The following is a 26,367-nucleotide window of genomic DNA, read 5'->3' on the forward strand; positions in this document are numbered from 1 at the left end:
AGAATTACTAACAATGGCAAATATTTTCCATGATGGATTGACTTTTGGCCTCATTTACGGATCCCAGACCACACTCATTCAGTGTTCAAACAAAGATATCAGAAGTCAATTCACATCCTTCCCTCCTTGAAGATCTTTCTGGATGTGTTACTAGAGGTGTCGAAGGATAAACACACTCTTTTATTGAATTATGATTTTGCTGCAAAATGTTACTGATTCAGTTCTCTGTCGTACAGCACAGCTCGGAGACATTTGTGTGACAGCAGGGCAAAGGTCAAACCATAACAAATGTGTAACAGTTATGGAGAACGTGCGTGTGTGTGTGTGAGAGAGAGAGAGAGAGAGAGAGAGAGAGAGTTCACTGTAGGAATAAGAATTAGTCATGTGTAAAAACACAGCAGCTGCTGGAAAGAGGATTATCCGGGACCAGGCAGTGCTCCGACACACACACACACACACACACACACACACACACACACACACAGTGGAAGTGAACTGTTAATATTATACAAAAGTGGAGATAGTCGCCTCATACAGTTAGACGCTGAAGCATTAAGTCAAACCTTGCATCCTGTTTTCCCAGGTGAATCAACAGCTGCTAGAAAAACACAGTGATGCCAGACGAGCATCCGGTGAAGTTCACTGTCGGCTCATTACTAGAGAGAGAGAGAGAGAAAACACTGCTGTGGTATCAGCTGGGGAAAAACTCAAAACATTAACTGAAGCAAAAGTACCAATACAACATGTAAAACTGCTCCACGCGTACGAGCCCTGAAATCAAAAGTGCACATGAAGAATAACACCAGCAAAATGGACTTACGGCATCAGAAGTAAAGAATAGTTTGAACTACTTTGTAAACAGTTGTCTAGATCAGTCTCAGTGGGTTTCAAGAGAAGGTGTGAGGTGAAGAGTTTTAGGTGAAGAGTTTTATAAGGATTTTTCTGAAACATGTCAAGGAGCCCATCTAGACACTTTTTAGAAAGATGTTTTGTATCATATTTTACATGCTCTACATCTTTTTTAATGTACAATATTAATCTTCATTACACAGCACAGGGAATCCAAAACTACTCTACTACTGTACAGTACTTGACTACATGTACTCAGTTACTTTCTACTGCATCACGTTGCCTCCCCCCTGGGAACTTGAGCTGCGTTGCCTTCATGAGTCAGAGCCTCACTATGACTCAGCGTGATGAAATTCCCTCAAATCCTGGACACAAGAATGCGATGAGACTCCACCTAAAGTATGCTTATATTTAGCACTGACTCATGGTTGGAGCTCAATGATAAAAAAAAAACCTAAAAAAACCCATCAAGCATTAAAATGCCTCTCTAATCACACTCCAGATAAATCAAGCTGCACCGAAGAGCCGGGAGAGGAGGGGAGGGGGCACGCCGCCTTGTCTCTGCCGTGTGGATGGACTCCCACTGAACTGTCCCCCGCTCTCGGCCTTCCTCTCGCGTTTCCTCCTCCGTTTCCTCTCTCTGTTGTGCTCCTCTTCTGCCACTCGCCAGATCTCTTGACTCCAGCGCAGCTCAGTGCTTGTTCACTGGCCTGACGTCTGACACGTAAGAAAAGGAGCATTCACAGATATACAGATGAGGGGTCCACGTTAACTTTTTTTCAAGTTCCCTTTTCCATTTGGGTTTTGTCTGCCAACCACTCAGCCAACTCGTACGCATATATTCTCACTGTTGCTGAACTCTTCTCGCCTTTCTCCCCTGCCTCCGTCCGAGTGTGCTGACACAGTCACAGTGTGGCGTGCGGCAGTTTACACAGCTGGGAAGGTGAAGCTCTCCAAACTGTGACAACACACACATATGCACACTATACAATCACAGATCCCTTCGTTCTGGCTGAGAACAAACAGAAACTCTGTCTTTCTCTTAGTCCCATTTTCTCCTTCACACAAAGGAGACATTTTCAACTGAACACATTAACAAATAGCGTACAATTGGAGCAGTAAATAGATGCTGGCACATGAGAGGGAAACAGTGAAAAAACACACAATATCTCAATGAAAAATAAATGAATTACTCAAGAGAAAATCCTGCAACAAACAACTTTTCCTCCTTTAAAAATGACTAACCTCTTCCAGTGTCAGTTACTGTATTACGTAATCAATTGCACTATTATGTAAGCAGCATTTTGATAATGTGACGGATTAAGGAGTTAATGCTAATGACAGTTTACAGTAGTATATTGATGGCTTGTTTGATTCATAAAAATGCATCATATACTGTAGAAGTGCATTTAATGTTCTGTGTGTAAATCTTAATCTGAAGAGAAACTATTGCAGCAGCTGCAGTCAAACAAGTACCGACATTATTCACCATTGAAGTATGGTAAAGTAGAAGTATGGGGGTGGAAATACTCAAGTGGAAGTAACAATATGCCAAAACACTGGAACATAAATTAATAATGGCACAATGTCTGTCAGTTTACGCTTTCATAACTCCACACTGCTCTCTGCTGGTTAACATACTGTAGGAACCAAACACACTATGAACTCTAAAATTAGTTTCTTCATTTTTTGGGGGGGACTTTATCCTTGACAGGGATTATTATAGATTATCATGGGTGTAAACATGAATACTATCCGATTAAAAGACTGTTTATACTAATAATATTTTCCTGTCTGTCCATCAGCTATGAGTATTGTTGCTATAGTGCAGCCAGGGCCTTTTCTGTACTGACAGTGTTACACTCCCTTGCTTCACACGCACACACACACACACACACACACACACACCCTCTCTCATTGAGTCACTGTTGGGAGGTCTGGGGAGCTCTTGTTGACACTGAACAGTTAGTCATTATCAGCGTGAGCAGGAGAACAGAGGGAGACAACAGACACTTTCTCTGGATCAGTGATCGAGAGAAAAGAGAATTTTTAAATTAAAAAGGAGACGAGGAGGCAGAGGCACTGCAAGTGTTTTAAGAACAATGTTAGCTTTTGTCCATTTCCTTCTCTTTCTTTGCTTCCCCAATTTTTTGGAAAAACATGCAGACGTATTTGTACATGTGCAGATTGTGAGCGTATGTAAATGTGTGTGTGAGTCACTGCCAGTTTCTTCAGCACAGCATCACTGACGCATTTCACCCACTTACGCAACAATGTCACTTTTTCTTATTGGTATTGCAATCCTTCCCAGTAACACTAACAATTCACACTGTTCCTTCTGACGGGGAAAGCATTTACATGTATTCAATTTGCATAATACGTGCACGCATTCAATTATCAGTTAAGATATGTGTCAAGCATCACAGGCTTTCCAAAAAAATAATCAATCCAGTCAAGTGATGTTAGGATTATTGCTGTAAACATATCACATGTAAAATTGAACAATTACATGACAGGCATAGATTTACAGTAATAAAACCTCAGTACAGTCAGCTTCATGGCGGTGTTTAATAAACTGCAGTTACTTGACTTTGATTTAGAAAAGACTCCCATGGGCAATTGAGAGTCACCAGCATGTCTCTGGACTGAAGGGGAAACCGGAGTACCAAGAGGAAGAGGAGGACATCCGCTTCACTACTATGCCACCCACGTACACAATGTCATAGAAACGTAAAAGCATGCATGCATGACTTTCCTCATACATTGACACGTGTGTGTGTGTGTGTGTGTGTGTGTGTGTGTGTGTGTGTGTGTGTGTGTGTGCATGAATCTAGGTCAGGCATCTTCTCCTCTCCAGCTCCCAGGACTAACTTATTATTGACAAAGACACTGTAGGTCAATATTTAATCATCAGCAGCCCTGTAGCAAATAATTTCTCTCACAAACGGAGTTAAGTGACATTTAAGTAAGAAAATGGCAATTTTGTATCAGATACTGTGACATTTCTCTTACCTGAGTGCAGAATCCCTCCATAAAACACCAGCACTGCTCTGTATTACTGAGTATCACTTCTATTATGGCTGTGATTCACAGCCATAATAGAAGGAGGAGAAGGAGGAAAGATGTGCAACTGCTAAATCCACACAGCAGCTGTGTACAGACTCGACCATTGGAAGTCTTTGTTTTTTCCGATTTCTCAGTTCTGTCTTTTCCAATCCAGACACATTTAGGATTTGCCACAGTGAGCCACAAATTCCTGTTTTTTTTCAAATTCTGTATTTGTATAGAAGTACATATACAATAATAATAATATTTAATTAAGAAGGAGTCCGCTGTATATGAATGCAAAAAAACCCACATTTTCCAATTTGTTTTGCAGCTCAAATGCACCAACTTGCTCCTTAACAACTGGTTCCAGTCACCGCTTCATCTGCCTTATATAATAGTGTGTGTGTGTGTGTGTGTGTGTGTGAGTGATATTTTACAACCTATTACATTACTTTTATTTGATGACAGCCTGTAGCTAATGATACTATAGTAAAAACTATAGTGTATTCGATTATATGAAGTGGATAATTCGACAGGCATCGTAAAGACTCCTCCAACCCAGTTGCCATTCCACACATGACCTGCAGATAGCAGCCTAAACTCTCTCTTCGCACTGCAGCGTTGGAAAGGGACAGCAACCTAGGAAGCAAACGTGCATTTGAAGAATCATATGGAACTAACATCTCAGCACGACAATGACAATGATAATTCTATTATTAATTTTGTTGCATGAAGCCAGATTGACAATGACACTGTCTGAACCCAAGAGCATAATATTAAAATGTAAATAGATTTGTTTTTGGGTCCAATAATCCTTCAACACTGTTGTGTCTCTTTAATCTCCTGCCTCACCACATCCCCTGTAACCTTCACCGTCACCTCTGGCCCCGGCTCACACTCCCCTACACGCCCGTTTCCCCCCTCGCTCCATCCTCCTCCCTGTCAGATCCCCCGGCAGACAGGATCTATAAAACACTGAGCAGAATTTCGCTGAGCCGGCTGAACAGTGGGAGCCAACACACCCACAGAGCTGTACATGATCACCGCTCAAGCCTCCGAATTTATTGGGAGATTGCAGCTCCTTTCATGTTTTACCACCATTTTTGAGCAACGCCACGAAGGAGGTTCAGGAGGTTCAAGGAAGGAAAACACTGTCCTCTATGCAAGGAACTATCAGAAGGTTGTGGGAACAGTTGCAGCAAGTTTATGCTCGCAATTCAGCCAGTGAAACAATAATATACATCACTTAATGAAGGCTCTATTCCAGTCCCATCGCAGAGTGCAGTGCATTTCTTGTTGTTGCTTTGCCGTCCTGGGTTTTGAATCTGGCCTGGGATCTTTTCATTTGTCTCCAAACTCTCTGCAGTGCCACATTAATCCAATAATAATCCAAATTACTCTAAGAGGATAGGCGACATTTGTGTCAGTTTACGCTGCAGAGGGAAAACACAGAAATGGAGAAGTTGTTTTATTGGTTCAGCCTGTGTCGAGGACAGGGGGATTTCAATAATCCAGTTTTTAGAAAACATAAAACAAATGAAATGGGAAGGCCGGGGACCGAAGTGGATGACACTGTACATCATACACACCCTACAGGCTACATGTTATTTATGACTGCTGCTCTGAGATGCTTCCTAGAAGGAACCAGCCCGCTGTGCAGGTGATATAACTGCAATGACAGAAACGCTTGGCCTAATAACATCCATTACTGCCCTGCTGCTTGGAAAGAAAGGACCGTTCTCTCAGTGTATAGCTGAACACCATGAGTCGTACAAATATACATATTTATGCCCATGTGCACACTGACAAACACAAACGGACACGCACATACTCCAGAGTTGTTTTCAGACAGCATTTAGATTCCTTTATTCCCTGTCCAGTAAGAAACACATGTTTAGTTTGTAAGTTTTGTAAATAACAATGATCTTCTGAATCAATAGTAAAACTGATTTGTGAGAATGTTTCATGTCCAGAAAATTGAGTTTTCTTCCATGTGTTGCTTAAGTTTTCTCAGGCCATACCTCCAAACCGCACATCGTCAGAAGGGGCACATGGGGGATAAATAAAGCTTTTGTCAAAGGCCGGCTGGCCCTCGTCCTAGATTCTGCTCTTCTTCCTCTTCCTTTGTCTCCTCAGTGTCCCCTCATCAGGCAGCAGAGTAGACTGACATGTCAATCCGATACCAGTGTGTGCGTGTGTGTGTGTGTGTGTGTGTGTGTGTGTGTGTGTTTGTGTGTGTAAATGCAAGGTAGAATATTTGGCTTGTAGTTCAAATTTCCTTTCAAGTGTGTGTACACATGACATTCACTGTGTACACGGTATATTCATAAACACAAGTCTCTGTCTCTCTATGAGTCTCTGGGCTCTTCATCAGAGTTCGTCACGCGACGCCCGAGAGGCGGGAGGCGGCGAGTCTCCGGTGACGCTGTTCTGCGCCACAGTGCCGATGTGACCCTGCTGGGCCGTCTTGCGCGCGTGCTGCCGGTCCCAGTCTGTTGCCACGGCGTCATCATCCCAGATGGTGGAGGTCTCCGTGTCGCTGATGTAGCCCGGCTCTCCGGTGTAGTGGGTGGGATAGATGAGCAGCGGCTCAACGGAGAAGGCCTTTAGGTCCCGCGGCTCAAAGTGCGTCATGAACTGAGTGCTGCGTGGGATTAGGGAGAGACGGGGAGAGGGGAGGTGAGACAAAGAAGATTAAGACATCTTGGAAATATTGGGCATAATTTGATGAAGATTGTAACAGCAAATTGTAAATTTTATTTTCAGTACACAAAGGGATGAAGGTTAATTTAAGATAATTTGAACTACTTCATATGCTGTTGATTTTTAAAAAATATAAATAACAACATTACATATTTTATAAGCTTTTATTTTTTAGAATAGAACAGTTTTAATAATGGATTAATAATTTCAGTAATTTCTCAAGCAGATCAATCGGTCAAACCAACTCTGGTCGCATCCTCTCAAATGTGAGTATTTGGTTGTTTTTTTTTCACATATGATAGTAAACTGAATGTCTTCAGTTTTTAGATTGTAAAGCGGTCAAACTGAGCAATATGAATACATCACCTTGAGTCTGGTAAATTATTATTTTGCATTTGCAAGAAAACATATTTTCAGATTAATTGATAGTGAGAACAATAGTAAAATGCTTCTCTAAACAATATAGTTAGTAGGAGTTAGTAGAAATTAGTAGAAGGTATCAAAACATATGAAAGTATGGCAAAAACCACTATATACTGTGGCACTATGTATGATAGAGAGACCCTGCGAACAGCACTGAACTCTACTATCAGGGCGTCATCATCCGCCTGCAGCCGGGCCAGAGGGAGGAATGACGGCCAAGTGGCTGTGACACGTCAGCCTGGAGGAGTCACACTCATGCAGACAGAGGTCACCACTGAGGTCAACCGCCTGCTGTCTCACCGCCTGTTTAAAGCCTGTAAGTGCTCCGTGGGGATAGTGAAAACTTTCACCTTTATTAGTGCTCACAGTCGCTGACCTCTCACCAACACACACAAACACGCACACACACTTGAACACAGCATCCAAGCATGCATGCATTTGGGTTTCTCTTTTGTCTGTTTTTGAGCCAAAGAAAACAAATGAGATACACCAGGAACTTAAGAAAAGAAGCATTTCACCGAGTTTAGTAACAGAGCAAAGTCTCCTTCTGCGAAAAGGAAATAATTATATTCATAATTTAAACACATTTTACCAAGTTTTCCTGCCACGTTTTTCACATTTGTGTCCATATTTCCAATTTCTGTCCTTTATAAGAGCTCACCTTCTCCCACTGTTGAACACACACATTGTGTATTTACATAGTAATCTATACAATACACACTGGACACACATATCCAAGTATTTATATAGTAACACGCACACACTTGCACAGTGTCCATCTCTACCCCACCCCCATGCTCAGGCCTCTATCAATGGGAATCCTGTCCCCGTTCTCCAACCAGCAGGAAGAGCTGTGCTGGCCCAAATTCCTCAAAGAGAGAGACGGAAGGGGGAGGAGGAGTGGGTGACACAGGGAGTAGGTGTGCAAAAAATAAAAATTGAGGTCTGAAAAAGAGTGAGGGAAGGCGAAGAGAGTGAGAAAAAGAAAGAAAGAGAAGCGAAGAATGAGAGGAGAGCAAGGAAAAGGCGGAGAGCTGCGTCAAAGGACAAAATGGGACGGACAGAGGAGGTGAAGGTAGAGGTGGAGGTGGAGGACAGCGCAGCACAGCAGGAATCCCCAAGTAGAAAAGAAACAGCATTGTGTATCCTGTGCAAAGCTCTGCACCCACTGAACCCCAGGAACAATCCATGCCCTGTGTCTGAGGGAGCTCAGAAGAAGGAGGAGAAGAGGGGGATGGTGCAGAGGAAGAAAAAAACTAAAGAAAAGGGAACATAATCAGGGGGAAGGAGAGAGGGAACAAGGATACAAGAATAGGGCATTCTGTATAAGGGAGCATAACTAGGATTTTAAAGGATGGAGGTTGTGGTCAACCACCAGAGCACAAACTAGGAATCTACACAGTGTCCCAGAGTCTAAAAAGTCAAAGGGTCCGTGAACATGTATGTTTGTGTCTATGTTAAGATAATTACTGTACAGTAGATCCTCTCGTATTTCTGCACTGGTTTATTGCCCGAGAGCCTCTTTTTTTGTACATGCACAGGTTCCATGCATGCATGCGTTCATTTCTCTAAATTTATATTTTATTTCCTTGCATCTTCAGGTTTATTCTAATTGTGGAGTTTCCTAGTTTCTTATGTAAGTGTGCAGTGCACCTGCAATCATCTTTTTTTGGTCCTTAGTAAATATTTGCTTGTTTGTTCACGAACCAGACAGTCCAAAAGTGTCTGAGTTTGTGAACAATCATCATGCAGTAAGACCTATTTATGTAGTTTATGGTTTAGTGCACTATATGCCTTGAATAAAAAAGCAGCACTATGATTTCAAATCATAGAAAAAACTGAGGTTTGGACTGACTTGGGGTGTTTGTTGAACATGACTGGCAGGTACTCGTCGACAGGCAGCATCTTCGTGAGCGGCTTTGTGGCCAACAACTTCCTGGCCCCTTGCTGCGAAAGCGCGTAGCCGAGGGTCCAGTAGGAGTAGTCGGCCGCAACCAGGTTGTTCACACCTTCCACCGACTGCTCCGGCTGCATCACCTGCATGCGCTTACGTCCAACATAGCTGGGGAAGACACAGAGAAGAGTGTGTTGGTGGGGCTTAACGCAGGTTTGTGGGTGTGTGTGTAAATAGTTTGGGTGTGTGCTATTACATGAGGTCCCAGTCCAGCTGGGCCTTATCGATGTCGCCCATTATGGCCTTTAGCCGCCGCTTGAACCAGGGCTCGAACCTCACATCGTCCTCTAAAACAAGAACCTTCTGGAGGCCGCGCTCTATCATCTGGTGATCAGAGCGACAGAAGACAAACAGCAGAGGTTAGACCCCCTGTGGTTTTGTGCTGCTGCTCGTTTGTGTCCCTCTCTTTCCCATTATCTTGCGTTCCCTAAATTGCCGCACACGGGCAAACATAGAAGATGCTTTGCAAATCCTTATTTTGTATTCAGTACAATATACTTAGTTGTTCAGAGGTCAGAGTCAGCTCCAGAACAGCGACCGTGGACCTGGCTGTTTGGATCTGTGCTATCATGGGATCCTCCTTTTAATGCATTAGATGTCTCCTCCCTCACCTGTGTCCATATCGAGTGATGGCTAAGGAAGCAACCAATCTCCCCTCTGGTCAGGACTCGACCAGAGTAAGGATCCTTGTAGCCCGGCATCATCTCTATTCCCAATGCCTGCAACTGGGATGTATTCAGAGCCCTTAGAGAGGTGGAGAAGTGGTATTAGTAAGAAGAAGAGAGTCTTCAATTCATCAACACACTCATCACGCAGCTGAGTTGGACCATTAGTATAAAAGGAAAGTCAAACCAGGCAAGCTGCAAGAAGAGATACATGTTGCCAGACAAAATAAACCCAGAAGGAGGATTACAAGATTCTCAAAAGTGGATTAAAGTAAGAGCCAAGGGGGGAAAGTAAATCAAGATTATAACTGCAAACACCGAATCTCTGTTTAGACAGGATGTTTGGATAAATGAAGTATAGATGTCAGTAAGGAGACTAGCAACTGAGGAGACATGAGACTGAGACCGAGCATAATCTCAGCTGACACACTGGGAGCGGAGACAAAAGATAGAAAAGTGTCACTGTTATGTGCAGAATATAATCAGCTTCAAACGTCTTCATCGCAGAAAGTATAAGGAGATCTTTCTCCAGGATTAAATCAGTGCTCAGCGCACGCAGGGTTGTGTGTCTGTGACCTACTTGCCATCCACTGCGTCTGTCAGCGTCGCCTGTAGACCCAGTGAGGCCATTGATTTTAACATCCGGGTTCTTCTGTCCAGCCGGCGCTTAAGGTTGATCAGGAAAATCTAAAGATTCAAACAGAAAGAAATGGAAACATGTTCATAGGAGAGAAAATATTTCCCTTTGCTCTGAAGCCTGATTGTATTTGTATATTCCTAATTCCAGTACATTTTTTTTTTTGTATCTGTAAAAATAGAAAAGATCAGAGAGGTACGATGTGAGGGTAAGGGCTACGGATAGAGCAGGAGAAGTTGGAAACGTTAGAAAAGGAAGCAAACGGAGGCAAAAACAGGAGGGAGTCGTTGCTTATAAACGGTAAATATACAGACACACAGACGTTGCTGTGAGCTCCTGTTCCTCCAGGCAGAGCCTGCACACTCATAACTCACTTTGTCAAAGCCTATCGTGTCCTGCGGTGATGGTGAAGAGTACAGGTGCTCAGAGGGCTCAATGTCGTTTTCAACTGTTGACACAGAGACGAGGGAGGCGAAAGGTTAGATCAGTAAAAACAGGATTAGAGAATTACTACATTTTCTTCTGGATTGTGGCGGTGGTTTAACTTTATTTATAATCGGAGCAGAGAGAAGACCGTGGCAGGAGGCCAAAGGGGGAGAATAAAATGAGGGGGGTGGGGGGATAGAGAGACAGTGGGGGGGGGGGGGGGGGGGGGGGTTAAAGAGAGCTGACAGGATGCAATCAAGGAGGGTCGTGGAGGTCAAGACGACACAGAAACAAATCTGAGAGGTAAAGTAATCAAGGAATGACAGAGAGTTACATCTTGAAAATGTGTGTACGCGTGTACTCACTCAAAGCCTCGGTGATTGTGTGTATGAAACTCTCTTTTTCCTCTTCCACATTCTGCTGTGCCTTGAGCGGGACGGGCAGAAACCCGTAGTGTTCTCTGTTACACACATACATCTGCACACCTGGGAACACAAAGTCTTTTTGTTCAGCTCCGCCAGGGACAGAAGCGTTTGAGTCGGGACAATGTGAAGCCCAGTGTGTGATAGGAGTATGGACCCCCCCCCCCCAAAAAAAAAGGTCGAATAAATGATTAAACTAATAAATGAATCTTGTAGAGATTCTCCTGTTGTATTCTCACATGGGCTCACTCGTATTTATAGTCTCAGAGTCAACTGTTTACTGGGTTGGAGGGAATATGCCAAACACTCTTTGCAACTAATGGCTTAATAGTGCTGTTTGTTCCCAGTGGACGATTACTCACATCACACACACATTGTTGCACACCTATAAACAGCCACATGCACAGTCAGGACACATATTGATCCATTTATCGCTGAACTCACTCCCCTGCCTTAATCCGACACGTGTATCAAACAGACAAAAAAATCGAAGTGCAGCACAAACGCTGATTAAAAACCAGGTCGCACTCCAGGACTTACTGAAGTCACTGACTTGGTCAGAGTAAGGCTCTCATGAGGCATTTACATCCCAGGTAAACATCCGGCAGGTTGTTGTGAGCAGACGTTTTCAATCTGACCTGTTTGACGCGCGGAGAAAGCGAACACCATGATGTCATCGAATGCCCAGCTGTAATCTGGGTGAGGGGGGTAGAAGGTCAGGGCCCTGCTGGATTCTCGACGCAGGTCTAAAAGGAAGGTGCTGTGCACCATGGGAACAGGGTAGCAGCCGAGTCGCTTCCACTCCCTGATGGGCTGGTAGTCCTGGGTTCGTTTATAGTAGCCCTGACGGAGAGTAGGGAGGAGAACGGCACGCTGAAGCAATACTATCTAACTGACGCGTGGACAGGTGGATGAATCCACAGTTTAAACTGTACCTGTGGGGTGATGCCGCACCAGAAGTTGGAGTAGAGAGAGCGAGACTCTAACATAGGAGCCACCAGGGTCAAGTTCTCAGCCATCATCAGGTTCAGCACACGAGGGTTCGTCAGCAGGTTGTCGCTGTCGACAAACTGTGCACAGGAGTACAAGTCACTGGTCACGCACTGGGCATATAGTTATAGCAAATTCTATAACTAAAAGTTCTCTCGCTCTCGCTTTACCCAGCTTTGTTGGAGACACGCCAGACTAAGCCGCTAGATATGACTCATACACTTCCGTAAAATGGTGAGGATGGCACCGTCTTATGGAAGTCTCTGACTACTGGCGAGGCGTTCCATGGGCTTCAGGAGCAGTGTTTCTCTTTTTCAAACTTTGTTTATTGAGGTTAGGAGCAGTGTTTTTCTGTCCGTGGTTGAGCTCCCTCAACCACAGACTTTTGGCTTTTTAACTTTGCAGACCTTTTACATTGACAAAAAAAACCCTATAACACACTAGAGGAAAGGGGAGAAAACAGAAAAAAACATTATGTGTCTCCTTTGATATTTAGTGTGAGTGTATCGGTCCTCACAGCAAAACTCTGCTCAAGGGATCCCTCAAAAAGCAGTGCTCACTATTTTGTTCTTGATCTAACTTTGCAACCATTTGCAATAAATGGTCAATTTCTGGACACATGTTTGCATATTTACACCCCAATAGAAGCGTATCAATATCTTACCAATATGTAGTCGGCCCATCGTTCACGCGCAGTCTTCAGCGCCGCCTGTCTCAGCTTCATCACATGGTTGAACCTGGAGGGGGGCCAGTGCTTTGGACCCCACTCGTCTGTATAGGCCCTGATTTAAAAACGGAAACTTCAATCATCTTCACCATCCTATTGAGAAACAGGAATTGTGTGAGGAAACAAATCAAGAGAGAGAGAGAGACGGACTCTGACCTCGGCTCGTCCATGGGTCTCCACTCCACGTAGTGGTAGACACTCTGGGCTCTCTTCAGCCATTCTCTCAACATGGCAGTGGTGTTGTCCACATTATGGTCCGTTGCCGCCCTGGAACACAGACAACAGAGGATGTCATTCAAACGAAGCAGACAACCGACCACGCGACCGCAGAACAGTCACAGCTACTTTCCTGAAAACTTTAACGGCCGTGTTTGGGCAGCAACCTCTTCCTATCACAGTCGCATAATACCAAAACACGATTTATAAAAAAAGGGTTAGGGGTCGGAGGTTAATGTGGAAAGTTCTAAATAGTGCTTTAGGCTTGAGGTAAACAGGTAAGAGGCTGGGACCCTGAGCCATGATATTCAGACGGCATGCTATGAAAGAAGACGCTGGTGCTTCTCTCAGATTTGTCTAATTACTGTCTCGTGTTACAACAGGCCGCCTCAGTGCTGCCAAGCTTCAAGCTTAAGTCGGAAAAGTCCCAGTGCTGACAGACATTACTCTGAGGCACTCTGGGTAAAAATAATCCTCCTTCAGAGACTGGCTGTCACTTTTTTAACAATTGTGGGTGCGGGACATAAGCACGTGATGAGCTCCAGTGCAGAGGCTTCACGGACGCAAACGAACTCAGGCTGGATGAAGATGAATATTGATTCACAATGTGCAAACAACTTGACACCAACATATGACAAAAGTTGACTGACAACACACCAGTTTACTAACACACACATGCACAAATACACACACACACACACACACACACACACACACACACACACACACACACACACACACACACACACATACACACACACAACTGTAAGCAAATGATGTCAGTGTAAAGCTTTAGCAGAGTCGCAGCAGCTTGTTTGTCACTCCTGCGGTTTGCTTTTTCTTCACAGAGATTTCCACTTCGGTTCCCAGAGTTGCCTCGGAGAAGACACTGTGGCTACTGTTTGTGTGGGCGGAATTGCGTGTGCACGTGTGTGTATAAATAAAACTTGTACGAGAGAAAATAAAACTGTACACAAGACCCACATCGCAGTTTGCTATCGCTTTTACACATTTGGGAGAATCAGGAAACTAAATATCACCCGTTTCTCCCTCTCTCTGCATTTAAATCTCCATTTAGGGAGGAAAGGTCAACAGAATGTGCAGCAGAACCTTGTACTTGAATATGTGCACACGCACACACACACACACACACACACACACACACACACTTAGAGATGGAGTTTTCCACTGCTTGCTGTAATATTCCTTGCTGTACTCTCTCCAAAATCACACCCAATTTTAAACTGACTGAGCAGACACACACACACGCATACGCCACACAGACACACTCACACACACGCACGCACACACACACACACACTTCTGTTATGTTCTCATATTTTTCATAATTGCAGGTTAAGCAGAGAAGATAACAGTGTCGCTCTCTCCATTCACCCATATTTAGCACAAATACAAACACAGAGACACCTGTTGTCTTTTTAAAGACACACATATAGATGCCTATAAAATCACACAAACACGCGGCTCAAAGAACACATGCATGCACAGTCTTGTGTTGCGCACAAGGATTAGTCAGGAAGATGCTGAGCTCTCGTGGAATCTCAGTCATCTCCAGTCAGAAAGATACATTCTTCATCCAACATAATCAGCGGCTGGAGAAGCCTGAAGGAGGTGGTCAATAATTTTAAAAGTGTGTGTGTGTGTGTGTGTGTGTGTGTGTGTGTGTGTGTCCCCACATGCCTACACTTGCAGGTGTTTTACGAGACCTATGGACATTTTTGTGTCTGGGGAATGTTTGTTTCCCGGCAGTTCCACTGACGTTTATTGTGGTGGTTTTAACATTTTTAAATACATTTGCTTGACTGTGTGTGTCAAAGTGAGTGTATTAAGGCATAACCGCCCCGAGAGTCATAAAGGAACCAGCCACCCTTGATGAGTAGCCGTTGTTTTTATTATCGCCGGCTGGAAAGGCACAGAAACACCTGACTTGCTGGTAATGAGTAGATCTGCTCATACGTTTACATGCTTCTGCAACCGCTAAACTGCACATCGCCCAGGGACATAGATGTGTTCCAACATGTCATCTCCCAATCACAAACTCAGCTGCACACAGAGATTTAATATGACGGTACAGTATGTGGGAACATACAGTACACTGTGTATAGGGGAATGGGAATACACACACCTGTGTGCATGTATTTATGAGCATAAGAGACAGAAAGAGAGAGTGTGGGATAAAGGGAAGAAGAGAGGGTTAAAAGAGGCTTTGTGTTTTACTTCACTTTATTTTACCACTAAACATAAACGGAAAATGAGCACAATTGTTCCACAATGTTCTCATCAATTAAAAACGTACCTTTAACGAATTCCAGCTCATTAACCCTTCAAACGTATAAAATAAATCCAGCTGACTTTATTTTACACAAAACACACTAAAATGATAATGACGCCTTTTGTCCAGCCGACCAAAATCAGAAGAAAGAAAAATCTCGCCGGGATTCTTTTGCGTATTTTTTACAGGCTCTTCTCGGCAGAAGTGATCGGTCGGTAGAGGTTGTTGTCTACGAAAGAGCAGAGTGTGCGTGTCTCAGGAATGGTGAAGGACGAAAAACGTGGGAACATTACTCCAATAAATCTGCAGATTTTACCAATAAAGGGGAAGCATTGGATTTGTGGCTGTTATGGATAAAACACAAATCTGCAGATTTATAAAAAGGAGGATGATACACGCTGTCTTCAGTAACAGAGATGCTTACTGGCTCTTGTTTTTCACATCTTTCAAGTCCGCCCCTCCCACTGCCCAGGCTCCGTGAGCACTCCGGACGCTGAGCACACTGTGTGATTTTCCATTACCAACATTACATCTGTGCATGCCTTATGATTTCTGGAAATGTGAAACCAAATGATGTTTACCACAGGGGAGCATTCATACCCGAATGTGTATGCGATAAAAGAGTGAAACAAAGGCAGGGTTCTGCTTGCGGGTCTCCTACACGTTTCATTAGGCAAAGCACAGACATGCAAACAGCCTGGAGTGAAGCCCCCCTTTCACGGGACATCCTCTACTCCGTCTCATTTCATTTTTTCGGACACATCTGCCTTTCTTCGGGCGACAACATGTGCTCCTTCTCCTCAATTTCATACCTTCACCCACTGCAGCTGAACCACACTGTCCAGTGACCCCTCGTAAAGGAGCCTTCGCAGATCCTGACAAAATGTCTCTGAAACTACAGGATTATGAAGATTTCGGAGCCTAAAATCGAAAAGAATCTGAGATATGAGGTTAATGTAGCTCTGTGATATCTGCACAGATATCGGGCTTACACCCCCCTCCTCATCCCTCCGAACCTGTCTAGCCTTCTTTCTTGCCTCATGCTGTGTCTCCTCATCCCTATTTTGAAGTTTACAGTAGGCTGCACCTCGGGGGTTGGGCTTCCTCTCCCCCTTCCTGTCTTTATGATCAGCATCTGGACAACACATGTTTGCTCAGGCCTCACCTACACACTCCTTTCCTCCCTCTCTCTATCGCCTAATAGATCGTCTCTTTATTCTCCCTGTATTATCTAATCTCAGTGCACTGGAGCATCTGTCCTTTCACCCACTTATAACACTAGTGTCAGTCCCTCATGTCACCTGTAGTCGATCAATGCACAACATCTTGCACTCGTCCATTTCAGTGCTGCAGCAGCCGGAGTAGAATATTATAGCGACATTACAGATCAGATAATGATGGAACAAAATGACAGATTATCACTTCTCAATCGTGAGAAAAGTTACATTTTTGTACCAAAATTGATTTAGGAATGCTCATATTCATGGCATTACCATGAATTTGTATATATGCTAAAAGTTTCAATGTTGCTGTGAGACCTTTTCGGTTTTGTCTGCAGTATAATACATTGGTCTCACCAGCATCTCCATCACCTAGCGTGATTATCAACCCTTCACTACTCTCTCTGCCCCTCTCCCTCCCACCCGGTCGGGTTGTCCTCCACAGAAAAGTGTCTCAGATAACAGCGAGTGTGTCGAGGAGGCGATTAACTGAGGGCTGACATCTGGCCTTAAACACAGAGGCGTGTCTCTTAGACTGGCCCACTTAGGTAAACACAGGCCTGAAAGGTCCCGTCGGGCCAGTGTCAGCTGACTGTTGATTCAATAAACTATCTCATATCACTTCCAATAATGACCCGGTGCTGCATATAATTAAGGAAGCAATAATGCCTCTTTCAGACCCGAGCATAGATGCCTTTAAAACAAAATATCTATGCTAGCGTGTGTATGTGGACCTGGTCGTATCGTCTGCAGGCTGACGTGGCTGCAGGCATCTTGTTGGCCCAGCAGGGCAAAGGAGAGAGAGGAGGGGGGAGATGGGTAGAGAGATGGAGGGGGAAAAGGGAACAAGAGGAGTAGGTGGGAGGGTGGGAGGAGGGGCGGTGAGACGGGACCTCCTGACTGAAATTCCTCATGACTCTCAGGGTCAACAAAAGTGGCCAAGGCTGACGGGCTTGCACAGAAGTGTAATAGGCACAGATGTTGATCTCGGTTAAATATTAAAAAAAACAGTGTTGACTGTTGGTAGGAGACGCGATGAGAAACCTGTAACCCTGCTCTGTACGGCCTTTCACCTCCCCGACCCAGTATGAATATGCAGTCACTCGTCAAGATATGAGCTGAAACGAGATGATTAAAAAAGTTATCTGTGCAGATACAGGAATAAATAAATATACAGGAGTCAAAAAACAACCCAGAGCTCTTCAACCAGCACCTGTAGAAAAAGTACCGACAAATAAAATATCCCTACCAACGACTGTTTACAGTTGACATAATATTTTTTTAAACTGTTCAAAGGCTTATTTGTGTGGCAGGTGATTGAGTTGTACAGCAGAGGATCACTGGAGATTGAGCAGTATCCAATTCTCTTTAACACTCTTCCTGTGTTTTATTAGATTTTTTTTGGCACTAAGCACCAAAATCGTTCTCAGTGTAGTTTGTAGCAACTATTTACTCATAATGCAACTCATGTGCAACACATTCTGATTGTGAAAGAGCAAATGTGAAAGATGTCAGGGAAGTGGCGGCAAATGAGAAACAGAGAGGGATTGTGGGAGCGGCAGCACAGTGGTTAGGCAGTGAAATTGATCATATACACACACACACACACACACGCACACACGCACACACACACACACACACACACGTACACACGCGCACACACGCACACACACGCGCACGCACACGCACGCACACGCACGCAAATACAAATGGATGGTGCTAAATTTATATTTCCACTATGAGAACATGAGCGTCAGTCTCTCTAATGAATACTCCACTGTTCATGAAGACGTTGAAAACCGTGGACCTGTTTCTTCCTCTTCCTCACTGTCTCCACGTCTATTTTATCTAATCTCTTTCCAAACCCCCTCCTCCCCAGATGAGAGCGCCCCAGACCAAGGGATGCCATTCCGTGTCAGTTTTTGCCAACTCTATCATTGCCTCGCTGCCGAGCTCTGACAATACTGTTGGAAGTGTGCGGGAACACATGGGGCATCTAAGCAAGAATTCGTAGTCCCAGGCCAAGTCCAACTCCACTCCAGGGAGGGAGAGGGAGAGAGGGAGAGTAAGTCAATTCTCTTAGTTTACTTCAGTTGATGGAACAGATTGTCAGCTCTGCAGAGAAACTTTTCCTATGAATACCTTCTTGCTGCAGGGATAATTAGATAAGGGTTGCTGGCAGGAAACGACATCCTCAGCTGCATCGCTTCAGCTCCACAGAGAGTTGGATGCTCGTGTCTGGGTGCAGGGCGAGTACAGATCGCATTATTTACTCCCTGCAGCTATGAGAGCAGTATGACACTAACCATAGGCCACATACCTGCTGGTCTTCTTCGCACCACTGGGCCACACCATTGCACCGTGTGACTCCTTCATTGTGACGAGCACTCATGTTTAAGAACATCAGATAGAGGCAGGACACACTCCAGATGTTTTTTGCATCTTCTCACAGCAGAGTGGCGACAAGGCACTGCCAGATGTGCTCTGGCTGTTTGATTTGAATTATAATTTTGGCATGAATCGGAGACATGATTTGAACTAGTCGTGTCTGTATACGAGTCGGCGGCTTTGATGAGAATTCTAATGGGTGAGGACGTGGGTGGCTATATACATTTTTTAGGAAGTGGGTTCAACATTACTTGCAGATTATCCCACTTTCAAAGCAAACTGTGTTCTCCAGAAGAAGAAAAAAAGGATTCAGCCACCTCTCTTTGCTTTTGTGAGTTTGAGCTGCTAATCTGAAAAAAACATCCTGCATATATATCAAATACCTGAGCAGATGTTCAAAGACTTCACAGTTTCCCATGCACTGGATGAGAGTGCCGATCACCTCAGGTGATACTGACTGGATGATTGTGGCCGAGCTGTCACCCTATACATGGAAGTTCTGACTCGCTCATGGCCTTACGGGGTCATTGGAAAAATGAATGGAAAACCAGGTCTGAGTCAGAGAAGCAGAGTAGAAACACACATCCATTATTGGTGCAATAGCATTCAAAGATACACATAACCATCTAATACACACAACACACAAGCGTTTGTGAGAAGAGACACACGTGCTTGTGCCTTAAACTCCAGAACCTTGTCGATAATCAAAGCCACACAGTTCAGGCCACAGTGCCAATACTGTGATCTAATACATATTGACACACACCAAAAGCCCATGCTACTAATCATTCACAAATGCCAATGTTGTCTGCACAAGATAATACAAAAAGCCTACCCCATCCTAATTTATTCCATACATTTGGACAACTATTTCCCTAAATTGGCTAAACTCCCTACGTGACAAAGCCAGGAACAATTTATGATTCCATTCCCACAGAGAAATGGGCTCTGGGGCAACACACACCTGGCACAGGGGAAAGTGTGGAACCCAAGGCCAACTATTCGACATGGCAAAACTCACAATCAGTTGAGGTTTGAGTCGTCACATTTTCTTCTCCTCTAAAATACTGAATAATCATTCCTACCAGGATGTCATGATGTCGCGATCGCATCGTGACTTCAATTGACGAAAAAGTCGGCTACTCCCCATTTATTTAGCAGCCTTGCAATTATCTCCAATCAGCAAAACTTTTCTTTCTCTAGTTTCCTGAGAGTTTCACCAAACATGGCAGCGTCCGACAAAAAATGGAGCCACAGACATGTATGTCGTCAAACTCACTTTTTGGTTTCAGGTTGTGAAGATGCAGGCGTGTGTGACACTAATTATGTCACATTTATCTGCAAACCTTAGTGCGACATCAGTACCCTGATGTGCTGCGCAAAAGTGGATGTAAATGGTTGTGTACAGCGTGCAACGTGCAACAGGGCCTTGGGTGCAACAGGGTCAAATGGTGTCCTATTCATGAACTAGGAAATAATATGGTTGTTAAAAGTTATCCACTTGCTTTGTAGCAATGAGTAAAAGTGTTTATCACGATGGACACTGACAAAAAAGCTCATGACAGTTCTAAATACAGGATAAGTGGTTATATCAAAAAGGAGTAAATATAAATCTAAAAGTGAGAAAGGGAAGACATCCTCCTCTTCAGGGTGCAGTCTGTCTCTGTCAAGTCCACAGATTCTCTCGGCCCCCAGCCCAGCGCCAGGGGAAGCACTTCCCCACAGGAGCGGTCGAGCCGAGAGGCTCGTCTGCATTGTGCCGCAGATGTTAAGACAAACACAAAGTTCACTGCCTATATGAAATCCTCCTTGCTTTCCTTTGAAGCTGTTCCCCAGCAACATTAGTATGTCGACTCCTGACGGCAAGGTGGAAAAAATCAACAGTTAACTAGCAAATAATAAAAGCTGCTGAATTCTGACCTCCACGAGGACTCGAAGCATGAATAACCCTGTTACTTTGGCCCCTGTCTCTAATATTCAAAGAATCAGTGTGTCATAAGAAATAATTTGACATTTGGGGGAAAAAATATTTCCTGTCCCCTCAACTGGTTGCCTGGCAACCTCCCAGTGATGCCAAGATTCCAGGTGCACAAAAGCACAAAACCAACCTTAATACCACAAGTTGTACATTTTACTCATACAACAAGCCAGTTATTTAACCGTCCTCTTGTATCTAGTCTTCATGCTATGCTAAGCTAAGCTAACTTAGCTTAGCTTGGGGCATTTCAAGGGACCTGAAGGGACCTGGGGGGCCCGACATCAAATCGGGGGCCTAGTCAGGGAGTTTCTGACCATGGTGTTGTTGCAGTCTCCTGTACACGGCCAATCATAGAATTAAAGAGGACTCTCACAAAATTGTCGTTGTCCTTGACTTAGGTAATCAGTCGTTCTTGGGGGAGGCCTCTGCCCTCCAGGCAATCGCCTGCTTTGCCTACTCTGTTCATCTGGTGTCAAAAAAAAAACAACACATTAACACTCGCACAAACTCAACATATACATTACAAACAGGTAAAGCTGAACAGGTCGGATCCAAACCTGACTCAGTCACACTATGGTCATTCTCTAAATCCATGGTTCCTTTCTCTAACAATTTTGTCAGACTCAAACATAACAACGACAGATGCAGTGTCTTCTAGCCCATTGTTTTCCTGTTAGGACAGATGAAGTGGAAAGAGGGAAGCAGCTCTGGTCAAGCTGCTGTGGGAATGCAGATTAACCAAAGTGTTAACTGCCCTCTGGGTAATTTTCCCAGCATGTTGACCACCTTCTCTTTGCTCGACCACCCCCCCCCCCTCCCTCTTTCTTGCATTCTTTCATTTCTTAACAGCAGGGTGAGAGTCTTTGTCACTGCTCTGCCACTTCTCAGTCGGACCCCTGCCCACTTGCAGAGGGGAAACTGCTAAAAGACCACATTTTACAGACCGTCCCAACTGTGGGCGTGAGTCACAGCTGAGGGAACAGGGCGGAGGAGACATGCCCTGGCTGGCCGATCAGTGCAGATCATCCTGTGAACAGACTCAGGCTGGAAACTTTTGGTCCTCCCCACATCTTCAGAACAGCTAACTGCTAAACGTCCTCCATCTGTCCGTCCCCATAAACCTTCTTTCAGTTTTGACTGATTGTGTTAAACTCTGCCTCTTACTGTTTCTCTTTAGCGATGTGTCTCACAACAGCAGATGAAGTACAAACACGCATACAAGGCAAGTCGGAGTATAATTCTGGTCGTGAACGGGGAGAACAGTAAAGAGACAACCACCCCGATCATATTTAATCATTTGCATCCTTCCCCTCTACTCCACCTTCTTCTGTCTCCAATGAACTACATGTTTGAAATGAGTAGGAAAGATGAGGACGGAAAAACAAACCTCTGTTGTGCTCAAGCCGAAGCTCCAGAAAGGAGATCATTTTCAGGAACATTGTGTCCCCGCACCAAACACTGGAGCTTCACAGCCAGACACGGCAGGTATGATTTACATATGCTTGATACTTTCCCGCGTACTTTGACGGTATATTTGACGGTTCTCGATCTATGCAGACGAGCTGTGGACGGTAGTAAAGTGGAGCAATGTGGCTGCTTTACTGGTGAAGTTATGTATCACGTAACCACAAAGTCTTTAGCGTGAGTCCAGCTGCAGACCCCCGCCTCACGTCATTCCGCTCTCTGTTTCTCCGAGCTTCTTACCACTATCGAATAAAGTCAGAAATGCCATTAAATAATCTTTCTTCTGCAGCAATGTTAAAGTCATTAAGTCAGCGGTAGATTTACTCATTTATTCACGAAGGGGTTTCAGAGCTCGTCCCCAGTCCCCTTTCTTCAGATATCCAATATGATCTGACTGTATTCATCTAACTATACATGGAATTGCTGCTCATGTAATACATTGTAAAAATGCTCTAACAAGGATACATGCTTTTTTTGAGAGCTGACTTATAATTTGGGGCTGCTTTAGTTATGGTGAGTAAAAAAGTAAGAGTTTTCTTAACCAATTAGACCACAAAAGGCCAATGAAGATTATTTTCACACAGAGAAACATCATTAACAACGTTTTCAATATTTCCACTGTTTCAAACTGGCACTCTCTTTTTCCCCCTGCAAAATTATAATCACCACACAAACAAAACAGCGCCACAAACTAAGGCATAACTATTCACAAGTCCTTATTCTCATCTGCTTATTTAATGACGTCTTGGACGAGCCCCACATTATGTCTCTGTGTGCTAAAATGGCTTATGTCAACATATGTGTTCACTTTTAATCTCACTGGATATAAACCAAACTGTGGATTAAGTCATTGCTGCGATATAAATATCAGAATACTTTATGTGCACCACAGTGGTGAAAATACCACAGACTTTTTCTGCTGAAATAAAAAATGAATTGCATCTAAAACAGCCCTACGTTAGAGGCTGATGTGTTGGATGCAGGACTTAATGTTGTGTGTGTGTGTCTGTGTGTGTGAGTGTGTGTGTTTAAGTGTGTGTCTTAATTCTCTCATGATACATTTCTATGTCAGTGACCACAAACATACTTGTGTGACACATTGGCATGATCTGCCTCAAACATACACAGTGACTGTGGGGCAGAGAGAGGCGCCCCCTCCTCACTGATGGGGCCCTTCCTCTGTTAGTTAAACCAACTAACAAAGCCCTGTTAGCTCAGCCACACTGGCACTGTGCTCCAGTATATGTGTGTGTGTGTGTGTGTGTGTGCGTGTGTGTGTGTGTGTGTGTGTGTGTGTGTGTTTTGGTGAGGGTCTCTGGATCAGAAGCAGACAGTAACTCTGCAAACAAAAAATCAAGACATTCAGTAAGGGAAGGGTGGGAAACAAAACAAAAGGATGCCAGGGCCAAGAGAAAAGGGGCTTTGCGACCGTGTGATGTATGTGACTGTAATGTCGTCCGTCTCACATTCTTCACATGTCTAATGTGCACTGGTCTATGTAGTCAGGGATCTCTCGGATTCACATTCAACACACGTGCAGACATTGCGCGGGCACGGGCACGGGCACACACACACACACACACACACACACACACACACACACACACACACACACTTTAAACATGACTTCCAAGAATGTACCCCCCCCCCCCCCCCCCACACACACACACACACACACACCCCCTCCTGCTGTCAGACCAACTCAGTGTCTCCTTTCATCCCTCCACCTGCAGGGATCCCTCTTTAACAGCCTCACTTTATATTATCCTGACACTAAACACACACCACCAACAACAGGACCCGTACCTGGTGTGTGTGAGCCCCCCTTAGCCCTGCCCAACCCCCACCTCCCGTACCTGCCAGGCCTGCTGTTTTAAAAGGCCCGTTTCCGCAGGTTTGTGCTGAATCAGATGGAGGCAGCCGTGATTAAGGGTTTGAGCACTTCACCCGAACGTGCTCAGCAGCTCTTTCATCTTTACGCACAACACAGTGTGCAATTTGGATGCCGGCAGACACGCGAGGTAAGTGCATCGTAAATAAAAAAAAAAAAAACGCAGCAACAGGTCTACGAACCCAAACACACCGAGGTTCTGTCATTATAATCAAACGCGGACACACGCTGCTTCTCATTGCAACGCGCTCCAGCTGCAGACCACCGTCCACTGTGTGCAGACACCCACACACACACACACACACCTTTAGGACCTGTGAGCAGGTCAACAAACACTGCTTCGGGATCTGAAAAGTACTTCTCCTCGCATAAACGTTTGCACAACATTATCTGTGTTTTAGTCTATAAGAATATCACCCCCCCCCCCCCAAAAAAGTTCCCCCCTCACTGCTGCTGCTGCTGCGTCCCCGTATTACGCGCCGCTCACCAGATCGCGATGCGCTCCTTCGGGTAGTCCAGCCGGTCGATGCAGCCCAGGGAGTGTGGCAGGCTGTGCTCCGCGTTGCGAGCCACCAGGGCGATCATCACCTTTGGCCTCAGCAGGGTGGACTCGGGCTTGACCTGCTCCTGCGCCAGCGTCGCCAGCTCCGACGCGCCGCCGGGCACCAGCGCGGCCAGCAGCGCCCACAGCAGCGCAGCGACTCCCACGGCCCCGAGCACCCGCATCTTCGCGTCTGCCACGATTCCGCCGCGATTCTCCCGGCCCTGGAACCCGGAGTGCAGGGAGAGACTGGACGAGGGGGAGGAGAGGGAGGGGGAGAGGAGGATAACGAGAGGGCTGCCCACCTCTTCTGCCCCTCCCACACCCCTGCTGGCTACTGGTGGTGGTGCGCAGCCTGTCTCCTGTTAATAAGAAGAAGAAGAATCCTTATTGTTATCATAGAAGAAAATAGTTATCAAAGGAGTGGAGTACATGGGGCCTCTCTTCAGCCTGTACGTGTAGCCAACATCCATGTCTGTTTTTTTCCCTCCATAACTCAACTTCTTCCTGAATGTTTCGTTCTTTTCCAGGCCCTTCATGGTCTCCAGCCTCCTGGATGCTGCACCCGGAGGCTGGAGACCATGAAGTCACCAGCTCCGACATCAGCCTGCTGCACTTTTCAATTCCTTTTCCTCCATTGTGACTCTGTTTTATGAACATAATAGGCCTGCTGCAAAAGCTGTACTTTTTAAAAAAAAGTTAGTCTGATTTACATAAAAGGGAAATGTTTGGTCTAAAACTGTGCATGAATTCAATTTGCAACCTGAATTTACTACAAACTGTCAGAGGCCTAAAACACTGAATACCCATGGAACCATAACAACAAATCTTACTGTTGCATGACAGGGGGGAAAAAATGTACCAAACCAATATGACATAATAAAACACACACATGGTGACAAAAACCCTGGCTGGTCAAACTTCAGAAATTCCCTGTGGAAGTGCTGTATCATTAAGTCTATGGGTTATTGTTCACAAATATATACCTCCAGTTCCAGAAGTTGGTCGTTCGCGCTCTCCGTGTTATTTTATTATTATTATAATGTGTTACAGTGTGATTACAGTAACCCCGCAGTAACCTCTTTTAATTATAGTGCAGGGACAGACACACACAGACAGACGAGCAAAGCCGGCTTACTCGTGTCCCTGTCTCGACTCAGAGCTCTGTTTATTTTAGGAGGATCTAGGATCTCTGCCACCTGGTAATGTTTTCCCTCTCCGCTGAGGTAATTAGCGAACGCTGCCATGTTCTCTGCTGTTGGATGCTCAGAGTCACAGTGGAGGGGAGACGGAGCGAGAGGGAGAGGGGGATGATGATGATGATGATCCTTAGCTCCCTCTAGTGCTTTCACAAATTTGGGTAAAAGCATGGAGGAAGTCACCACAAAATCACAGCCTTCCCCCACACTCACACACACACACACACACACACACACACACACACACACACACACCTGCAGCCTTGCTTGTTCTCCTGAACGCAGCTGTCCACAGCGCAGGTCAGAGATCGGGATCATCAGCAGTTCACAGCT

General features: G+C 44.9%; 1 protein-coding gene across 1 annotated transcript; it reads right to left on the reverse strand.

The window, feature by feature from the left end:
• Nucleotides 1-5,352: 5,352 nt before the first annotated feature.
• On the reverse strand, nucleotides 5,353-25,117 carry colgalt2b (collagen beta(1-O)galactosyltransferase 2b). The gene is made up of 12 exons (XM_035648616.2): nucleotides 24,782-25,117; nucleotides 13,001-13,111; nucleotides 12,782-12,899; nucleotides 12,063-12,197; nucleotides 11,766-11,970; nucleotides 11,071-11,190; nucleotides 10,654-10,727; nucleotides 10,223-10,329; nucleotides 9,589-9,721; nucleotides 9,174-9,301; nucleotides 8,879-9,085; nucleotides 5,353-6,541 (listed from the first exon to the last, which is right to left on the reverse strand). Exons 1-12 carry the CDS (start codon nucleotides 25,018-25,020, stop codon nucleotides 6,268-6,270), a joined length of 1,851 nt encoding a protein of 616 aa, XP_035504509.1. The 5' UTR covers nucleotides 25,021-25,117; the 3' UTR covers nucleotides 5,353-6,267.
• Between the last annotated feature and the right edge of the window lie 1,250 nt (nucleotides 25,118-26,367).

This window comes from Scophthalmus maximus, chromosome 13 (assembly GCF_022379125.1).
Source record: "Scophthalmus maximus strain ysfricsl-2021 chromosome 13, ASM2237912v1, whole genome shotgun sequence".
NCBI classification, from domain to species: Eukaryota; Metazoa; Chordata; class Actinopteri; order Pleuronectiformes; family Scophthalmidae; genus Scophthalmus; species Scophthalmus maximus.

What these genes read in the sequence shown, in the direction of transcription:
- colgalt2b (XM_035648616.2), bottom strand. Translation starts at nt 25,020, where the DNA reads ATGCGGGTGCTCGGGGCCGTGGGAGTCGCTGCGCTGCTGTGGGCGCTG. An exon ending in AAGGAGCGCATCGCGATCTG is followed by an intron (nt 13,112 to 24,781) that starts GTGAGCGGCGCG and finishes TCTGTGTTCCAG; the next exon opens with GGCGGCAACGGACCATAATG. An exon ending in GGTGCGGCATCACCCCACAG is followed by an intron (nt 11,971 to 12,062) that starts GTACAGTTTAAA and finishes ACTCTCCGTCAG; the next exon opens with GGCTACTATAAACGAACCCA.